The sequence below is a fragment of the Athene noctua genome, chromosome 22, assembly GCF_965140245.1.
Source record: "Athene noctua chromosome 22, bAthNoc1.hap1.1, whole genome shotgun sequence".
NCBI lineage: Eukaryota > Metazoa > Chordata > Aves > Strigiformes > Strigidae > Athene > Athene noctua.
Genome location: NC_134058.1, coordinates 2,940,509 through 2,959,363, shown reverse-complemented (window position 1 = coordinate 2,959,363; position 18,855 = coordinate 2,940,509). Strand labels below are relative to the sequence as shown.

Here is an 18,855-nt window from a genome sequence, read left to right as displayed (position 1 = left end):
GTGGCATATACAGCTGTCTACCTGATCACAGATGCTGTCCAAAGAAAGCAACCTCATCCACGCGAGGGAAAGGAACTTCCCAGCACCAACACAGGTGGTTTTGCTTGCTGGAGCTCTGCACCTGCCATCCTCATCACAGATCAGGCTAGCAGGGAGAAAAAAAGCTCCCATGCTTGCAGAGTCACCCCCACTTCAGATACAAAATATATGGTGATATGAAATAGGTATCTCATGGGACTCAGGTGGAAAAAAGCCCTGCCCAAAGACACTGAAGGGGTCACAAGATTAATTGGTTTGTGGGAAACAATAATGGACAAGCCATGTGTGCCAGGAAGTTTCCTCTTCCCGATCTCTTCCACGTGAAGATGTTTTAACCAGTTTTCCACAGCTGCAGGCTGCACTGAAAGACCTCTCAATAAATCTGAATTGAAGACCACCAGTCTAGAAAAACTGAGCAATACTGGATTGGGAAGAAGGTCTGATGCCAAAAGGCACCCTCCATCCTTTTATTGTCATTTTGAGAACCCTTAACCCTGGGAAGCAGAAGTGGAAGTGGCCTCTTCTGCCCCATTTTCACAGCTATAAATACATGTAAAGTATTAAAAAGGAATGCCAGAATTAATGCTCTGCATTAATTACAAATAAATACAAATTACAGTACAAGGCGTTACGTACAGGATTTGTCAACACTCCATGCTTATTACCAACATCTTTTTTAGATCTTCTTTAAATACAGGACCCATAGTACTCTGCCCTGATCAAAGCAAAGGAGAAGATACCTACCCACGAGCGGAAGCAAGGATAATTCCTAGAACTGAAAAGTAGTAGGGAATGCTACAGCTTGGGAATAAAGAGCACTAATTGACAGGTACAGTGGCAAAGGTGGCAAGTATCCTGCAAAGCCAAAAACATAAGCAGAAGTAGGGCTTTGCATGGAAACAGCAGAAGAGAAGGCGGCAGGGTGCTGCAGCTCAGGGTTCATGTATGCTGACACCATGGATCTTCTGATGGGAATTGCTCAAACCACCCCTGTAGCATGATCAACCTGTAACACGCATAGGGATAAATACACACCCATATTCACCCCCCCTTTCTAAGAAAGGTTTGGTGTGGGTAGGGGGAGCCTTCAGAGCTGCCTGCTGACGGAAAAGAGCAATGCAACACAGACCCATGTGAATTACCAGCGGGTATCCGCTTCCCAGGAGGCTTCATTTGGTTGCAAAGCTTTTCTCATTAAAATAAATCTTTCAGCTGCAATGAATCCCATAAGCAAGTCTGAAATAATTCAACTTGCAGTAAGAGCTGTGAACTAAAAGGACAAAACTGAAACCCAACCACAATAACAGGGGTGGCAAGTGAAACCTGTCATTACTGCAGTGATGTAACAAGCCACGTACCTCTTACAGACCCAACATTACGATGTTTGTTCCCTAGCCATAAATTCTAAAGGCCCTGATTTGCCTTCTGATCATATTCAGAATGACAAGTTGAGGGTCTGGCCAGATGTTTTTCTGCTTTATTTCACTGGAGTCCACTGTGATCACCAGCCTGTGATGCAGTCACCCAACCAGCAGCTGAGACAAACACACATGCCTAGCGTATGGGAATGGCAGATCTCTGACACCCTTTATACTACATATTTATAAAACAATACCACGGCAACAGTCAATAATAGCCCTGGGACAACCCGTTTCCAGCACAAAGGTGCAGCCCACAGAACCATAGTGGCAGTCACTGCAACAATTTAAGCTATGCTATGCCCAAGCACTTCTGAAGCAAAAGGAGAGGGTTGCCCAGGAACAGTACGTGTTATCTGGGGGCTGTCCTTTGCAGGCAATTCCTCAACTTCTCCCTGTCTTGGATCTCCAGCTAGAAAGTTCTACTTCCCCATGTGCCAAAGGCACTGGAGCATAAATTAATGAATGTGAATGTCCAAGTATGCAAGATATTTAGCTAGATGGAATCTTAAGAGGTTTTTGATCTTCTGCTTATTGAGCTGAGCTTTGCAGCTTGCCTAGCAGAGACTTAGATATGCACAAACAAGGAGTTAAACTGTAGCATCCAAGCAGACTGCTGTCTTACTGAAGCCATTAATAAGTATGCATGTGTGTGCTTATATGTTCTTCCAGCACTGCTGTGCTCATAACAGGTCAGAGAGCTCCGTCTGCATCTTTTGCCGTAAGGCATCTCTACAGCTCAGTGGTTCCTGTCGTCTAGCATCCTTGGATGGCACTATATTTAAACACCCCCTTTTGTTGGAAAGCAGTCAGCTTCAGATTCCCAGGATTCATCTCAAAACCATTAATAGAAACCAGTTAGAAAAACAGAGAAATTGCCCAGGAAAGCAACACGGGTTTTGGTTGGGGTTTGTGTTGTTTTTTTGGTTTGTTTTTTTTTTTTCCAGACTGAAGCCTGAAGATTATTTTTCCAAGATAAAAATGCATTTTGATGATTTCTCCACAACATGAAAACCCAAAAAGCTGGGTTCAGTGTGGGTAGAAAAGCCAAATGGATTTATGTGCCCAAAAAAATCAGAGGCAGGTACTTAGCAAATATAAATCAGCAAGCTTATACTACCTACCATGGATCTGTGTCGGTTTACACCTGCTAAGAATCTTCCTCATAAAACCTTGTGTTCCACAAATAGCCACCAGATCATTAATCCTACCACCAGAGAGCTTTAGGTAATGGTGATATTTGATTACCCTTTTCATTAAAAGAAGAAAATGCAGAGTCTCCTTCTCTTCACCTTGTCCTTTCTGTAGATCCCATGTAGCTGTGCTTCACCAGATGGTTTTTCTGCTGCTGAACAGATTTGCCTAAACATAATGTACCATGACATTCATAACCTGTGAAAAACACTGTCAAAACCCTGTAAATTTTTGATAGTAAAAAAATTTCTTTAAATCAGCATCAAATTCCAGGTTGTTCCAGATAAGCACCTGAATCAGATGCAGTTAGGCTAAGTGTTGAGTTGGTTAAATCCCAACAGATCAATAAATATTCTCACTGAGGTGGTTGGTTGTTGTGGATTTGTTTTTAATGGTATTTAATTTAAGCACAACCTCCTCATCACAGCAGGCAAAGACTTCCTCTAGGGTTCCTGATCAAGGGAACACTTGAATATTCCATCTCCTCTATTACTTTCTTTTGAACTCATTTTTAGTTCACAAATCTTAATTGGGGTTGAAACCTACAGTCTCTTGTACTATAGCAGTGCCTCCTATTACAGCTAAAGGAGAGGTTTCATTAGGTGACAGTAATAATGGGCTGTGATCTTACATCTAGGCTAGCCACAAAAGAAAATTCCATGTGTGTAGCCAGCATTTCCTCAGATATCAAGTATCAAAATTACCATTAAATTTCATTATATACATAGGCACCAACCATTATCAGGATCCCTTTGAGACAGAGATGGTACATACAGAATCAAAGTCCTCACCCTAAAAAACCACTGACCAATGAGAAATGGGAAAACAACAACCAGCAAGCAAATCCGGAATGGAAACAGTGACACCAAAGAAGCACCCCACTGACATCCATAAAGCAGGTGTGAATTATAGTTTTCTTTTAAGTTTAATACCTTTGGCATAAACCAAAGCGTGTAAAGGGAAATCTGGGAAATCAGTTCTCTACAAAAATAATTTCATTTTAGTTGAAAATAAATAAATAAATTTAATTTTAAGTAGCTTGCCATCATTTTTTCAATTAAAATGTCTTTTAAAAGAGACAACCTAAAACCACATTATGTGTTGGGTTTTTTTTTTCTGGTCCCTCATTCATGTTTGCAAGGGTCTTTTTATTGGTGGTATCACGCTTGTGTTTCTTTGCTCCACATCAGCCAGCTTCACATACAGCACAGGCAGCTTCTCGCAGGAAGAGTCTGTAGTCTAAACAGACAGGAGCAGGAGGGAGACATACAAAGACAGAAGGAAATGACTCACCCAAACTCACACAGGGGATCAGTGGCAGAATTAGGAATACAGCCCAGACCAGAGGCATGTCAGCCTAGCAGTCCCTTGCTCCGTAGCCTCAGGTGCCTCTGTCCTTGCAGGGAGCCTGATTTTTAATTTTACAATGGCCCGTCACACCTTTTGCCTCTCAGATTTTTCCAGTGTTCCAGTTCCCTAGGGCAAACAAGAGTCATTACTATCTGCTGCTTCTTTTCAGGAGACCACAGTGAAATTTTTTTTTTTTTTTTTAAGTTTTACTTTGTTTAAAATATTAAGTGCTTATCCCCTAGGCTATTCAGAGAGCCAGTAGTGTCTTCAACACATCGAATTAAAAAAAATAAAATAAAGAAAAAAGCAGGTATGAGCTCAAAATCACCGCATGAGCTGTGAAGTTCCTGAGGGGATGGAAAAATATGCAAATCTGAATTGTAGTTACCATCAATCATAACTTCAGGACTTGGCTATATTCATGGATAAGCATCTCTTAATCCTCCTTTAAGGTTCAGAGTAGCAGCCAGCAACTCTATCATTAGGAAGCAGGGGGGGATTTTTTTTCAGGGCTCCTGACAAGCTACCACTTGCAACTGAGTACCCCCAAACCTTCTAGATCTATACAGACAAATGATTTCCCCCCTCAAATTAACTTCTGAATATCAAGTGCCCGAGACAGAAGGGCATCCAACCTATGACACGGGACTGACTCACTCCCATGGGAGCTGCGGTTCTGCAGCATCTTAGTGTTTTCAAATCCACACTGAAACCACCAGGCTCCGCTCTAGGGGATAGATACCTAGTCCTGGTCCAATTTGGCAGATGGTAGACAGCACCAAGATTCAGGAGGAAATGATTGAGGGATCAAATCATCACTTTGAACATTTACTCAGCCAGTGTGTTTGTCTTAAGAAATGTGAGAGAAGGCAGCAGCTCAAAACTCTGACTTTCCACCTGGCTGTTACTCAAACACTTTCTAAATTTCAGAAAAAAGGCACCAGACAGGCAGACCTGGGTCCCATCTTTCAGTTCAGCAACACTCCTCTGGAAAGAGAGGCCTGCACCGAGCACACTTTTTCACTCCAGATCTCAAGGCAGTTTACATGGAAGTTGTTCATCCTACACAAGGAAGGTCGGTTCTGAGGGAGAGGGGAGAAGTAAGTGGGCTAAGGGCCACTGAAGAACAGCGCCCAGAAATCCTGCACCACTCTCCAGTGCTCCTGCTTGCTCACGTGCCCCTTGAGCACATTGCAAGATAAATGACCAAAGAGGCCTGTGCTTCTGCTCTCCTTTATCAGAGACAAGAACAACATCCAGGTCTGAACCTAAAAGCACTCTGAAGGAAGGAGGAAGAAGATTCACGTATATTTAAACAGGCTTTGAAGCCGTAATTGTTACTGCCTAACTCCCCATTTCTGCTTGTTTCTCACAAGTAACCTGCTAAGATTCCATGCCAGAACAAAATTAAAAGCAGTGATCACCCACTAACAGCACTGATTCAGTGCTAGTGGAGAGGACTAACAGGAGAGCCTCTTCCAAAGCAGTTCTCCAGCAATCTCACACAGCAGGTCAGGTTTCTTGAACATGGGAAAAGCTTAAACCACAAGCACACAGCACTCTATTTCTGTGAAGACCCAGAACGTTCTGAGGGTACTCAGGGAGCAGACACATTTAGCTGAGAGATGGCATTTTGTGTCCCCTTTCTGACCATCAGCATTGTGCCTCAAACCACATCTTTCGGTCTCTCCGTACATGGGAACAGTGTTCTGGTACTATGAGCTTTTGAAGGGAAACTTCATCCCTCACACTAATTGCAGTCCATCTGTTGCACCCGCCTAAAATAATTAAGCAGTGGGATTCCAGGGACAGCATCTTATTTTGAGATCAGAAATGACTGGGAAAGAGTGGAAAAATTAATAGGTTGGCTCTGAAAAGGGTGCTCAAAGGTTGCCTCCCAGAGAGTTTTATTATTTACCCCAGATTTGCAGGCCATTTCATTTAAAATAAAAATACTTTGGCTGAAAGGAGATTGCTTTCCATAATGCAGTATAATCCTCCTGCCAAATTTAGACACACAAACATGGAGCCTCGCCAGCTTTTAAGGGTAGTCTACATGAATTGTGTATTTGCTCTAGATCAATCCAAGAGGACTCCGGCAATTACAACTAACTAAAAGGTGCTGTTTGCTTTGCCTCCTTTAGAAATCAAGTGTTCTATTTCTGCATACAAACCTATTTGCTTGAATCAGCATTGCTCCTTCTAGCCAAAGATCTGAGTATTATACTACAGTACTAAATTTAACTTTCTACCACCCTTTTGAAAAGGATCTTCATCCTCTTTAAGAAAGAGAGGAAAACGAGAAATAAAACTTTTTAGTATCTTGCCAAATGTCACAGAGGAAACATGTCAGAGCTCAGAAGCTCCTGGCTCCTCATTTCTTATATCTTAAATAATACAATAATCCCAGTTAAACTAGTGGTATAACATGGAACCTTTCAGTGTTCTCTAGTCCCCAAGGATTTCTTACTCTAATAAGCATCATCATCACTACCCCTTTCTTCCTTGAAATTAGCCAGTAGATGCAAGGTGCTTTTTTAGTGCTCATGAAACATAAACACCAACAGAGAGTAGCCAGCCATCAATGAAGAAATTAACAGTATTCTGAAGTCAGTGCATCCTCTCAAAAGTGTGATTTATGTAAGATGCTTGAAAAGCATGCAGCTCTGCCTAATTTTTCTTGCAGAAGCTGCCTGCTGTCCAAGTGGCCCTTGAGGAGTTGTGAAAGAGTGAAATACCCCAGCGTGATCATTCTAGTAAAATTACCTTCAACAGACAGGTCCAGAGAGAACGGTTTAGCTGAAGAAAATACGGATCCTGTAAATTTATAGAAACTTGGCTCTTTACAGTCACAGTAAATGAGGTGCTCCTGACAGAACCACAGCAGAGAAGGCTGTTCCTTTAGTACTTCTTGGCTCCATAAAATAACACAGTGCTTAAATAAAAGAATAGAGGGGTGAGTGTCTCAGCTGCTGCACAGAACAGTAAGCAAAAGCCACTGGATAATAGTTTAGGACAGAGGAAAGAAAGGATATAAACTTGAGACCCACCCCACATACCCCTTCTAACTTAAGCTGGTATTGTCAAATCAGCAATTACCCCCACAGAGCCTAATTTCTGCCCTTTAGTAGAAGCCACAGCTTCCACCATTGCATGAGTTCTGTCTTATTCATGACAGAGCTGATGCTTGCAGGGAAAACTGCACGTTTTGGGGTGGTTTTTGTGGCTGTTTTTTTTTAAAAAAACATTGCTAGAGGTCTCTTGAATACCAAAGACAAAAGGGAAAAAGCCTCTCACATCAAACATACCACACCCCTTCAGTGCAGCTTACAGGACCCCGAGACACACTGAAACTGAGCCATATCAAGGGAAATAAATGATCACTCAGCAGGATCCAGCCCAAGTTATGAGCATGTCTAAGCTGATTTTGATTTACTCCAGGCTGCAATACACAGCAAACAAACTGACTTTCCCCTTGCTGGTTTTAGGCTTTTTGTAACAGCCCTTTAGAATGGAAAAAGACAACTTCCCCTTGGCTCAACAGAGCAGATCTCATTCCTCTCTCCAAGCATGTACCTGAAACCTGACTGCTAGAGTTAATTCCCAGGCAGGTACACAACAGAAAGCTTTGCCTGGAGCTGATCTGTGCCTGTGCCCAGTTTATGGCATACATGCTTTGTGCTGCTCTCTCCCAGTACAGCTTCTCTCAGCTGTGCAGAACAGCACAAGCTTGCAGCGCTCTGCAGAGCCATGGAACCTGTCATCCCTCTCAATAGCTTGTGTATGCTCCGATAACAGAAACCATTTCAAGAAGGGGCGGGGCGGGGGGGGGAACAAAACAACCCAAAACACCAGTAAAGCTTATTCAGAGTTCCCACTCCAAGTTGGGGAGCAGCCCCATGACACCAAATGCAGTAATGCTTATTCCTCCATCTCTACAATTTGGAAATGTTCAAGTTACTCGAACCTAGCAGCCCTACTCCAGAAGCAGCTGTCCCTATGCTGAAAGCCACATACATGTATTTTCATCTGTTCTCCTTTCCGGTCCCCATGTCAACTTCGTAATTAGAAATGACTCAAGGAGGTGGTGTTGCACCCAAGGCACAGATATCGTTATTTTCCGCTCACTTTCTCTTCACAGTCCCAGGTTTTTGCATAAATTACTTGCGAGAGAAAGTCTTTCCTGTCTTTCCGAGGGCTACAACCCAACCCAAGGGATGGATGCTGTTATCAGAAAGTAGGACACGTTTAGCTCTGTCCTACCTTGGGATGGGCCTACAGCTGAAGTTCTCACAGACAGCAGGATGCCAGCAGTATTACGGGCCGTTCCTCCCCATCACAAAGACAGTAAAATTGAGCCCAGAGCTCTCTGGAGGATGCCCATTCAGACCTAGGGAAAGCAAGAGAAAAGATCTTAATGCAGCAGCATCTTCTGGACAGTAACTGAAACAATATGAATGGTCAGAGAAGCCAAAGCAAGGCCTGCTAAGCCTGGGTGAGCAGTCCCAGATTCTGCCTCGGGGATGTACCTGCTGATTCTGCTGCTGGACAGACTCCAGCTGGCTGTTCCACAATGAACCAGCTGCTCTGTCAGTAAACGGCTCTGACTCAAAAGCACCCAGGGAACGGAGCTGGTGAGTAACGTGGTGCTGTTTACACACAGTCACACTGCTGACTCTAACTGTTGCAGTTTCTTCTACCGGTTTTTTTCTTTGGCACACTCTTCTGTGACTGCTTATTCTTCAAGTTTAACCAGTTCCTCACTGGCTGGTGATAAAGCTCAGCCAGAAGCATCCTGCCATGAATCATTAATTCTCTTAACACAACCCTGACAAATTCCAGTCTGTTAGTTTTCTACCTGACGTACCAACTCCTTGGCTCAGGACTCCACATCCTTGCCTTAACACCAATCACTCTGCAAATGGTTGTGGACTCTGAAGTGCTTGCAGTTGCTGAGAGGCTCCAGGAGTGTTTTTTCCCGACCTTGACATACCAAAGGCAATGACACTCCCTCAGCACAAGATCTGCCCGATCGGTATCAAGTCTTGTTTATTGAACAAGCAAAAAAAATAATTCTTGACCAATATTTCATGTTATTTTTCTACTTTAAACTAAATTTTAGCCACATTTCCCAAGGAAACAAGGCACATGCAGTTACACGATTCCACTGTCCATTCAACCTCCTCCTTCTTCCTGTTATTTTGAAATACAATAGCCCATTTCAGCTACACTCAAGAGTAAGGAATAAGTCTGATTTAGAGTTCTTACAAGTTTTGAACTATCATAACAGAGGAGAGATGCATTAGTGCCCATGCAGTGAACAAGACTAAAAAATTGCCTTATTTCAGGGGATTGACCCGAGAGTCATATATCAGCCAGTCTTCTTAAATTCTCTAACTCACAAAACTCCTTGTTTCAGTTTTGTTCCTCTGTCTTAAAGGGAAAGGCAAGCAAGGATGGATACTTCCATGGGAAAGTCAGCACACTGCTTGCTTAAATTAAGCTCAGGTAGCTACAAGAGTTACAGTTACTGATTTTTTTTTTTTTAAATTTAAAAATCAGTAGAAAAAGCAAAACCCACTTTTCAAAACCATTTCAGTTCTACAAATGCAATGCTCCAGGTTAAGTACAGACTGCTGTTGGTTTTGGAAAGTAACCGACCAGGCTCAGCCCGAAAGAACCCAAACCAGGATGTTTTCACAGTCAAAACAGAAATGCCAACAGCAGAACAGCATGAATGGTGAAAAGAAGAAAAAAAAATAGTGATTTTAGTTATCCACAGGTGCTGTTTGCAAGATCGGTAAGATCACATGGGCCAGATTTTCAGCTAGTGCAAACAAGCACAGTTTATTAACTTTGGAATACATGGACTAGGGTTCACACCCACTGCAGCAGAGCTGGCTTCATATTTTGAGAAGGACCAAATCAGAGCTACTGAAGCCAATGTACATACACTAACTTACCCTAGGAAACATTTTGACAGTTTTTAATGTGAAAGTGTTCTATTTAATACGGGTATTAGCTCACCAGAGCAAAGGTACACATTATTTCTGCTCAGGAATTATTGGGCAATGGGTCAGGTAACAGAAGGAGCAAGGTCCTATTAACCCCCTGAAAAGTGTGTTTTGTACTCCAGATGCTCATAAACGTTCCCTGACATGGGCTAACACGTACTCCTTTTAAGCCTGATCTTGAGTTTACTGATGGAAGAAAGAACAACAGTTCCCACAACACAGACATAAAAAGAACTTGGACTTCTAGTGCCAGAGTTACGGTATGTAGAGAAATCCTCCTGGAGCAAAGGAAAAGGCATCAGCCCTGCCCTCTCCCTCTGATGTAAAAAAACCCAAACCAAAACAGAGAACCACCAAACAAAAAAAAAAATGCAAACCACCACACAACCAAACCCCCTGCTCCTCCCCTCCCCAAACAACCACAAAAACCATCAAACAAACAAAACCCACAAACAAAAGCCAACACCACCACAAAAACACCATGCTCAAAAAAAATAAAAACGAACATCCTATCAGGAGCCAATACAACGGTAACATGAAGAATATTTCTCTCTACATTTGCTGCTACTGTTGTGTGCAGCCAGGTTTACTGAGCATCCCACAGCCTGTCCTCAGCACTTCAACACACACGTGCCTCCTCCCGTGAGATCACGGCTGAAAACACTGTGAATAAACTCTTTCAGTCTGGATCCTTTCAAGGTGATGCTCCATCAGCCTAACAAAATCTGGGTAGTACCAATGTAACTTTTCTTCCAGGCTCCTCATGGTTTAGGATTTAAGGATACTCAGCCTTTTGCATGTCTACAAACAGCCTCAATTCAGATCAGACATCTTTGACATCAAGTCTTCAGTCCCTTTACAACCTAGGCAGCTCCTGGTTTGAATCAGCTTCAGGTTTGGTCTCAGGAGCTGGGGAAGCCATCATTACATTCCACTCCATTTCCTTTCCACATGACTCCTTCCGGGACAGCCAGCAAACTGTCCTCTGTCTGTGCCAAGGACAGCACCGAGAGGGCATCCATGCCTCAGACTCATTGCCTGCACAGCCTCAGGGCTGCTTTAACAGCTAGCAGACTATCCAACATGCTTTGTAGGGTAAGCACAAGATTTCCAAAGGAAAGGAACATCTTGTATTGACTGCTGGCCTTTCCCTTTTCCTATGACAAACTCACAGTTGAACAGAATTAATTTGAAGTGTGCCAAAACTACAGCAGACAATTACCAAGAAGCCTGTTCCTGTGGAGAACTGGAGCACACCGCTGCCATATAGAGCCAAAAATCTCTTCTGTAGACTCCAGACCATCAGAGGTGCTGTAGTTAACTGCTGTTGGTGCCTGAAAAGGTTAAGCCAAATGGCTAAACTGATGCAAATTTACATACATTTTAAATGTTTCTACTTTCCACAAATTTGGGGTTCAATCCTTGTTACCAAAGGAACCAACCTGCTCGGCTTCCCCATTTACACTGAAATAGTGCAGTTGTTTTCTTTATAAAAAGGTAATTGAAATAAATCTTCTACTCCCCATCAGTATCACAGATCTCCTGCTTCAGCGTTATTTCTAAAAATCTCTTGTCACTGCTAACACCTCATCTCTACCACTGCGGACCACTAAACAATCATCTAGCTACGCAAAGTACAGTTGATCCAGACTTTGCCACCCCTGTGCCAGTCAAACCTCTCTTGGATTGTGTTATACAACACAGTAGTTGAGGAAAAGCTGCAGCAAGCAGTTCTTTTGCATTGCTCCCTTGCCCATATACAGTCAGGCCCAATTCTCTGCTGTAAGTTATTTGTAAGTTTTATTGGATTCATTTGTCTGGATGAAAGAACTGTTATGTCCAGAAGCCTCTAAAAAACTTCAACAATCCACACTGATGCAATGCATTCTTAGAGAGAAGACTCCTAAAAATGCATTTAGTTCCCACCCTAGGAAGAAACATTGCTATCCAGGTCAAGGAGACAACTAAAATCTCAAGTTTTCCAGCAGCCATTACTTGCTGGGGCAGAAATACCATTTCTATCTCTGAAGCCCATTGTCACTATGCTGCTGGGGTCTGACCCTTCCAAAAAGAGTAACAGCCTCTGAGTTTGCAATGTGATGCTTCGGCTGAGAGAAACAAAACGCAGAACTTTCATCCCTTCTGAGTCAGCTGACTTCCTGCTTCAGAGCCAACTCATTTCAGCACAAACTGGATCGCTGTGATAAAACTACCAGACTCGATGTTCTGTTCAGCTATCCGAGCTCTCTGTCTGTATTTAAGTGACTGCAATCCGAGAATTAGGAGTGTAAGCATGAGTGGAATTGGGTTTATATTCCAATTTTGAGGGACCTTTCCAGACCAATGACTGTCAGGCAGTTTCAAACATAAAATCACCATCCCACAGGACATCTCCAGTCTCTGTAATAAAGAGCAAGAATTCATCTAGCAAGCTCCTGATGACTTTCAACCATTTCCTCTCTCTCAGAACAGCAGAATAATGAAACAAAGGAGAAATCTTCCAGTCTTAAATATTTTGAGTATTATAAAAACGTTTCCTGTTTGAAGCCTTTTTTTTTTCTGCCACAGCTACATATGCACATACACATATACATTTTCCAAGTGTGCAGCTACGTTGGAATGCACGGATTTGGGAGAGGAACAGCAACTCACAATAAAGCTCTGTGAATAGTGTATTACATACTCGTGCTCCCCCTACAGAAAAATAGGTGCAGCTTTCACCTATCTGATTCTCTGTTTAGCAAAGCGAGAGACAGTTCAAAATTGCATCCTGTGGTCAAGAGAGTTAAAGCAAGTTGATACAACCCTGGTATGTATTTGATTAGTGCCACGTAAGATAGAGTCGTTGCACTATCTGCCACAAAGAAAATACAAATTCTGAGATGTGCTTTGAGGTCCTTCAGCACGAAGGAATGGAGCATTTCTGTGACTAATACTGGCAGTAAGTGCCATGGATGGTTTACAGACACCTGTAAATTACACAGTAGTTCCAGACTTCTATACATGGTTGTGTAATTATGTCTAACAGATGTAAAAGTAAGAACTACCCTTGGCAGACTACAATTTGGACTACTACTTAGAGGGCAAACCATTTAATAAGCTACTTTACTCCATGGAGAGTTGCAATTCACCACATAAGTACCCTAGTATAATACACCATGGTACAAGAGTTCACTTGCACTGGACCATCACGAGGTACTGAATGATTATGTTTTGCAATTCCCACTATTTCAGTAAATCTCTTTTCTAGTTACTATCCCAATGTAAAAACAAGTTAGAGCAAGGTGGTGGTGCTGACCCAGGAAAATGGCATACAAAGTTCTCTGCCTGCATGACTCCAGCAGATGTGAGTACAATGGACAAGTTTGTGATCTACAGCCCCGTCATGATGCTTCTCAAGAGGTTTTATGTCAAACTACAGAGGTAAGACCAAGCTAAGCCTTAGTGGATAAAAGTGGACAGCATACCATTAGGTAGTTGGTAGATTCAGAGACTACAACAGAGAACAAAGATACAAGTTGTAGGATTAAGACCGACAAAATCAAGGAAGAATAAACATCAAAACTGGAATCAGAGGTACAGCACTGCTAAGTGAACAGGGCATGCTACTGCTGTCTTTGTTAAAAGTCTTTTGTTCTGTGTAATTCCAAAGGCATCCCAACTCTTCAGCAGCCAGCAATCTCCTGGAAATGTGCAAACTGATCATCATTTTTCCCCAGACAGAAAAACAGCAAGCTTGGACTAAGAGTTAGTAAGAGAATCTATAGGGCTGACAGAACAACAATGCTGGCATAAAGGCTCTTAAAACAACTGTGACTGGGGAAAAAGACACAGACCTGGCTTCAAAGGTGCTAATCCTCTCAGGCTCCAACCTTTTATCTATGCATCTTTGCACAGGGAATGCGGATTGATACTTTAGAAATGCCTAGATGCACTCTGCATATTTAACAAACTTGTAAACCAGAATTAACTCAATCTTCTCTTACTCAGAAAGTAAGGCTCATGGCTAGACACCCTCCTCTTCGTTGAAATCCTGACAGTGGGCCTAATGAAAGAGTCCTACTGGTCTCAGTTAAAAGCAACTGCTGCCTATTTAAAGCACGAAAAGACAGAACATCTTTTTAAGTTTTTTAATCGAGGTTGCCTACTGTTAACATCTGGTTTGGAAAAAATAACTATAAAAACATGCTAACCACATGCTTCTACAGGAATTCAATACAGTTCTCAGAATGCCAACAATTCTCTTGCAAGATTAATCAACTTTTAAATGTGAGTGTACCCTTTCCTTAAAATTCCAACATAAAGCTCCAGCTAGCTTCTACATTAATGGCTGAGAAGTTCCAGAGGCTTTGAATTTACTGCCATCTGGTGACGAGAGCAGCAGAGCCACACACAGACCCTGGCACATGTTCACTGTGTGTGAGGAGTCACCTGTCCCTCCTGCAGCAACATGACACTGTACCTAGTAGCAATGAGTTCTACGGATGATTTTTTTCCTTCCCTTTCAAGTGTCCTGCTCCTGGCAGATAAAGGGGAACGCATTTTCTGGTAGAACGACGAGCCTAAGAGAGCTCATTCTTTTTCCCACCTTTTTCTCAGCAGTGACTCCATTCCATCTATCTGCTGGATAAACAGGGAAGAACGACATTGCACAGAAGTTAACTGCCTCAGGCAGAAAAAATCTGAAGCAGACCCCAAAACAGAACCCAGACATAAAGTCCTCTGGTCAGGGTTTAAAATAAACATTTGTATTTTTCACAGCTTTCATGACTCTCTTCAATCATGTAAAACCAGCTGATTACAAGGTTGTCTCAGGCACAAAACAGGTTCTGTAGTTAATGAACAATTAGCTCTGTACTTTTACTGATACCAATATCTGGATGTTCTGTAGGACGGGGTCAACCATAGAAAAAAATAACAATTTTTATTAGCACCGAACAGAACAAACAAAAACACCTTTTAAGGATGCTCATACATCCTTAAAGCCACATGACACCACGGCTTCAGAGAAGTGAAAATTAAAGCTTCTGCAGATATATTCTGTGAAATTCTGATGCAATTCCTATTTCACAACAACTCTTCTGCTTCAATTTGTATCTCACAATAACTCTTAGTCAACACCAGTCCTTTTATAATAAGGCCAAGAAATAATGAGATTTTGAAAAGAACTTTTCAAAATACTTGTGTCTTCTATACACTTACAACCAGAAGAATTCTTTCAGTTATCCCATCTCCCACGACCGATTGTTATAGTACATGGTTCAGTCTAACCTTAAACAGCAACTTCAGAAATTCAGCTCTAGTCTAAGCCAGACAGGTGGGGGCAGCAGCACAGCACCGCACACAGCAGGGCCGAGTCACTATACAAAGGGCTCACACCATTCTTTGGAGGAGGAAAAGCACATCGCTGTCAGGTATAATATCTTACCATTGGAAAACTGCTCACCAAGACTGAAAATTTCCTCCTACTAATTTCATCACACTCAGAAAAAGGTTAAAAGCAATCTGCGTACTTAAATATTTTTTAATTACAATTACAGGTTAAAACTCATTACAAGTGTTTTTATCGCTTTGAACTTTTCAGAAATATCGGGGGTGTTTGCCATCCCGCAGGAGGATTTTTCAAACCAGCTCTTTTCCAGATGCGCTCCAAATCTTTCTCAAATTTTATCTAAAAGGGAAAAAAAAAAAAAAAAAAAGTAACATAACTCAGAAGCAACACTCAAGTATTCAGCCGCTGCCCACGTGTCCCAAGGAGAATCTAGGTACAACACATACAAAGGAAAGAAATGCTTTTAAGCAGGCAGCTTGTTACACAGGTCAGAATAGCCTTACTACAGAAAATATATTCAAATGCACAAGGATCTTGGTAGCATTATTTTAAGAGTCCTGTGCGAGGAAAACTGAGAAGGTGGAAAACAAAACTGTAAGAAAATTAAGAAGATTTCCTCATCATAAAGTGTTCAACACTGCTTCCTACAAACTCAAAGAAACGGAATTACAATTAACCCCAATTTGCACCTAGGCAAGGTGAAAATTACCAGCGAATGAACTAAACTACATCACAGCAAACCTAAGGGACTATTGGAAAGCAGTGTTGAATGAGAACATCTACAATTCGACCCACAGCTTCCCTCACCCCTTCTATCAGGGGAACTAAAAGGCTTCTGCACAGAAAAAGAGAAGAGGAAGCACTTGAGGGAAGAAATTAAAACTCGTCTCCCTGACAGAACACAGACACGTGATTTAATCTTCTGCACAAATGCTAAAATACTCCATAAGCCATATATTTTTAAGTTACTGATCATACAACAAAAATTACATCTAGTAACTACCACACATATATGTTTACAGCCACAGAAATTTTCTAAATTCCAACTTCTGAAGACGTACAGGTCACACACAAAACAGAAAAAGCTACTGAACCAGTAAATACTGAATTCATTAAGGCTCTCCAAGTTTCCCCAAATCAATTCCACCTAAAAACATAATCTGATACCTGAACAGAGGCAGTTTGAGAAGTGGACACTATTATGTCAAGAAGTTCTCTCTACCCTGAGCATACCTGACGTTTCTTCTTGCGACCTTCCTTTATCCTCCTCCGTATAAACTTCCTCCGCTTCAGCAGCTTTTTGAACTTGTGCCGATTCATTTTCCTTCTGCGAATCTTCAGAACGTTCTTACACTGAATCTTGTTGCTAAGTGTTCCGTCTCCTTCCTCCACATCAGCTCCTTCATCAGATGGGGGACAGTCATACTGCTGGAGGGGTTCATAGCCCACTTCTTCCTCAGCATTAACGACTTCTGCTTTAGGGAGGAAGTATCTAACTGTCAGCCAGCTTTCTAAGGGGCTGATGGAAAGTTTTCTGGGGATCAGCATCTCTTCCAGTTCAGGGTCCAGAGCATACCACCGCTGAGGCTGGGCTCCACTCTTGTTAGGTGGCTGCGTGCTATAGTGTGCAGATGTAGAATGATGGCAAAGAAAGGAAGACACTGACCTTGGCAAAAGGCGGCCTTTGAAAAGAAAAGAATTTCACTTAAAAGGCAGAATTTTCAAACAGTATCTTAAGAAAAGCTCTGCCCAGCTTTCAAACCACCAGACAACTGTGGCCAGAATGATCTAAAAAGGAAGCTGCTTACAAAAGTTATATTCCCACCAGGAAGCAAGAACGTATCTTTAAATTTTAATTTAATCATGTTGCTGTAATGCCATCTACTAAAATTATGTATTTTATTGTGTAAGTACAATTGGGAATGGCTAATAACTGTTCAATGTACTACACTTTTCTGCTGCAAAGGAATCTCCTCCTAAGCTTAAAAGAGGTCAAACCAGGCTACACAACACTGACAGAGTAAAACATAGTAACATTCGATAACTACTAAATCAACAGCCTCACCACTTCCACTGCTGCTGGTGAAGAAATTCCTGGGAGCCTAACTACCCCAGGAAAAAAAAAAAAAAAAAAAAAAGCAGAAAACTACATCACATCTGTTTACCTGCAATTCGTGAAGCCTTCAGTAACGGGGAAGTCAGCTGTGATATTAACATGTTGTTTCACTTCGGTCACCGTCAGAGCCAGTAACGACTGTTAACATAAGAACATTTATTTAATGAGGCAAACGTTGTTTCTGCACTTTAAAAAGTTCTCAATTTAATCCAAAACCCCAAAAAGATGGGCTGAGACACCCTCCTCGTTTTACCAACAGGCTGTGGGGTTTTGCTTTAAGGGCCTGGCCCACAAGCACTGGTGTAGCCGAGTTGCAAAGGGGGTTAATAAAGCTCCAGCTGTTGCAGGCTTAAAAATAAGACAATTTCAGGCAATTTCAACCCGAGGCCCACTGGCACACTTCAGCTCCGTGCGCAGGTGTTATTCCCACAGCAGAAAAAAAGGCGCCCACAGCCCTCAGGCCCTGAGGAACAGCCGCGCGGCCTAAGGACGCGCCGCTACCAAGGCGGGCCGGCCCGCAGCTCCGCGAGCAGCCTCCTCTCCACAGCCGAGCCGGCAAGCCCCGCCAGCGCCCCGCTCCCGAGGTACGGCCCCACACGGGGCTCCCGGCCCCGACCGGGCCCCGCGGCCGCCATCACTCACCATCCCGGCCCCGGCACTTCCGGCGGGCCGCGCCCCCGGTCGGCGCCCGCCGGTGCTGCCGCGCAGGCGCAGTGAGGCGCGGCCGGGCGGGGGGCCCGCGGCCGCCTCCCGCCCTCCCCGCCCCGGCGGCTTTTCCCGCCCCGCAGCCGGGCCCAGGGTCGCGGTTTCCCCCGTCTTGGGCGGCTGCCGGGGGAGCGAGGTCAGGGAGAGGGTGCTGGGCCCGGCAGGGCGTGCGGAGGGTTTCCCTCGGTGCCCGTTTGGCGGGGTGAGCAGCAGCGCCCTCACACCAGGGTTGTGACCCCGAGTTGTGTTGGAGCGTCCAGGGGAGGAAGCACTTGCAAGGCTTTTTCAGACAAGCTCTTTCCTTTCCTACAGCCGTTTCGTCTCTCCTGCTCCCCCTCATCTGACTCGTGGAGCAGGGACAGTTTCCATCAGCAACACAACTGACTGTCCACTCCTCACCGCCGACAGGACATCAACTTTTCCCCACCCAGCATCTGACAGTCTGTTAAAACTAAATAGTTGCAGCTAGCGAGCTTGCCCCTTACCTATCAGGTCTGTGCTGATACTACAGTCGCAGTTTGAGCTGAAACGTCAATGGCTTTCAGCTCGTGGGAAAGCGCTGCATGTTGGTCACCTGCTCTGTCACAGCAGCTCATCACTAAAAGTAGGTCTGAGCGCAGGAGCGGGGTGTAAGAAGCAGTTGTTAGAGACTTCACACCCCTGTCTGTGCGGGGATCACGGAAGGCA

General features: G+C 43.3%; 1 protein-coding gene and 1 long non-coding RNA gene across 4 annotated transcripts; both read right to left on the bottom strand.

Moving 5' to 3' along the window:
* Window positions 1-4,080: 4,080 nt before the first annotated feature.
* On the bottom strand, window positions 4,081-8,352 carry LOC141969113 (uncharacterized). The gene is made up of 3 exons (XR_012634994.1): window positions 8,265-8,352; window positions 6,768-6,936; window positions 4,081-4,127 (listed from the first exon to the last, which is right to left on the bottom strand). It is a non-coding gene; the product is annotated as an uncharacterized LOC141969113 (long non-coding RNA).
* A 6,389-nt stretch (window positions 8,353-14,741) lies between these two features.
* AURKAIP1 (aurora kinase A interacting protein 1) lies at window positions 14,742-18,157 on the bottom strand. Of its 3 annotated transcripts, none has more exons than XM_074925025.1 (4): window positions 18,106-18,157; window positions 17,513-17,601; window positions 16,581-17,029; window positions 14,742-15,686 (listed from the first exon to the last, which is right to left on the bottom strand). In XM_074925025.1, the coding sequence occupies exons 2-4, from the start codon at window positions 17,562-17,564 to the stop codon at window positions 15,579-15,581; spliced, it is 609 nt and encodes a 202-aa protein (XP_074781126.1). In that variant the 5' UTR covers window positions 17,565-17,601; window positions 18,106-18,157; the 3' UTR covers window positions 14,742-15,578. The 3 variants fall into 3 exon arrangements, with proteins under 3 accessions (XP_074781126.1, XP_074781127.1, XP_074781128.1); XM_074925026.1 differs by lacking the exon at window positions 18,106-18,157 and adding an exon at window positions 17,965-18,094; XM_074925027.1 differs by lacking the exon at window positions 18,106-18,157 and adding an exon at window positions 17,717-17,927.
* Window positions 18,158-18,855: the final 698 nt, after the last annotated feature.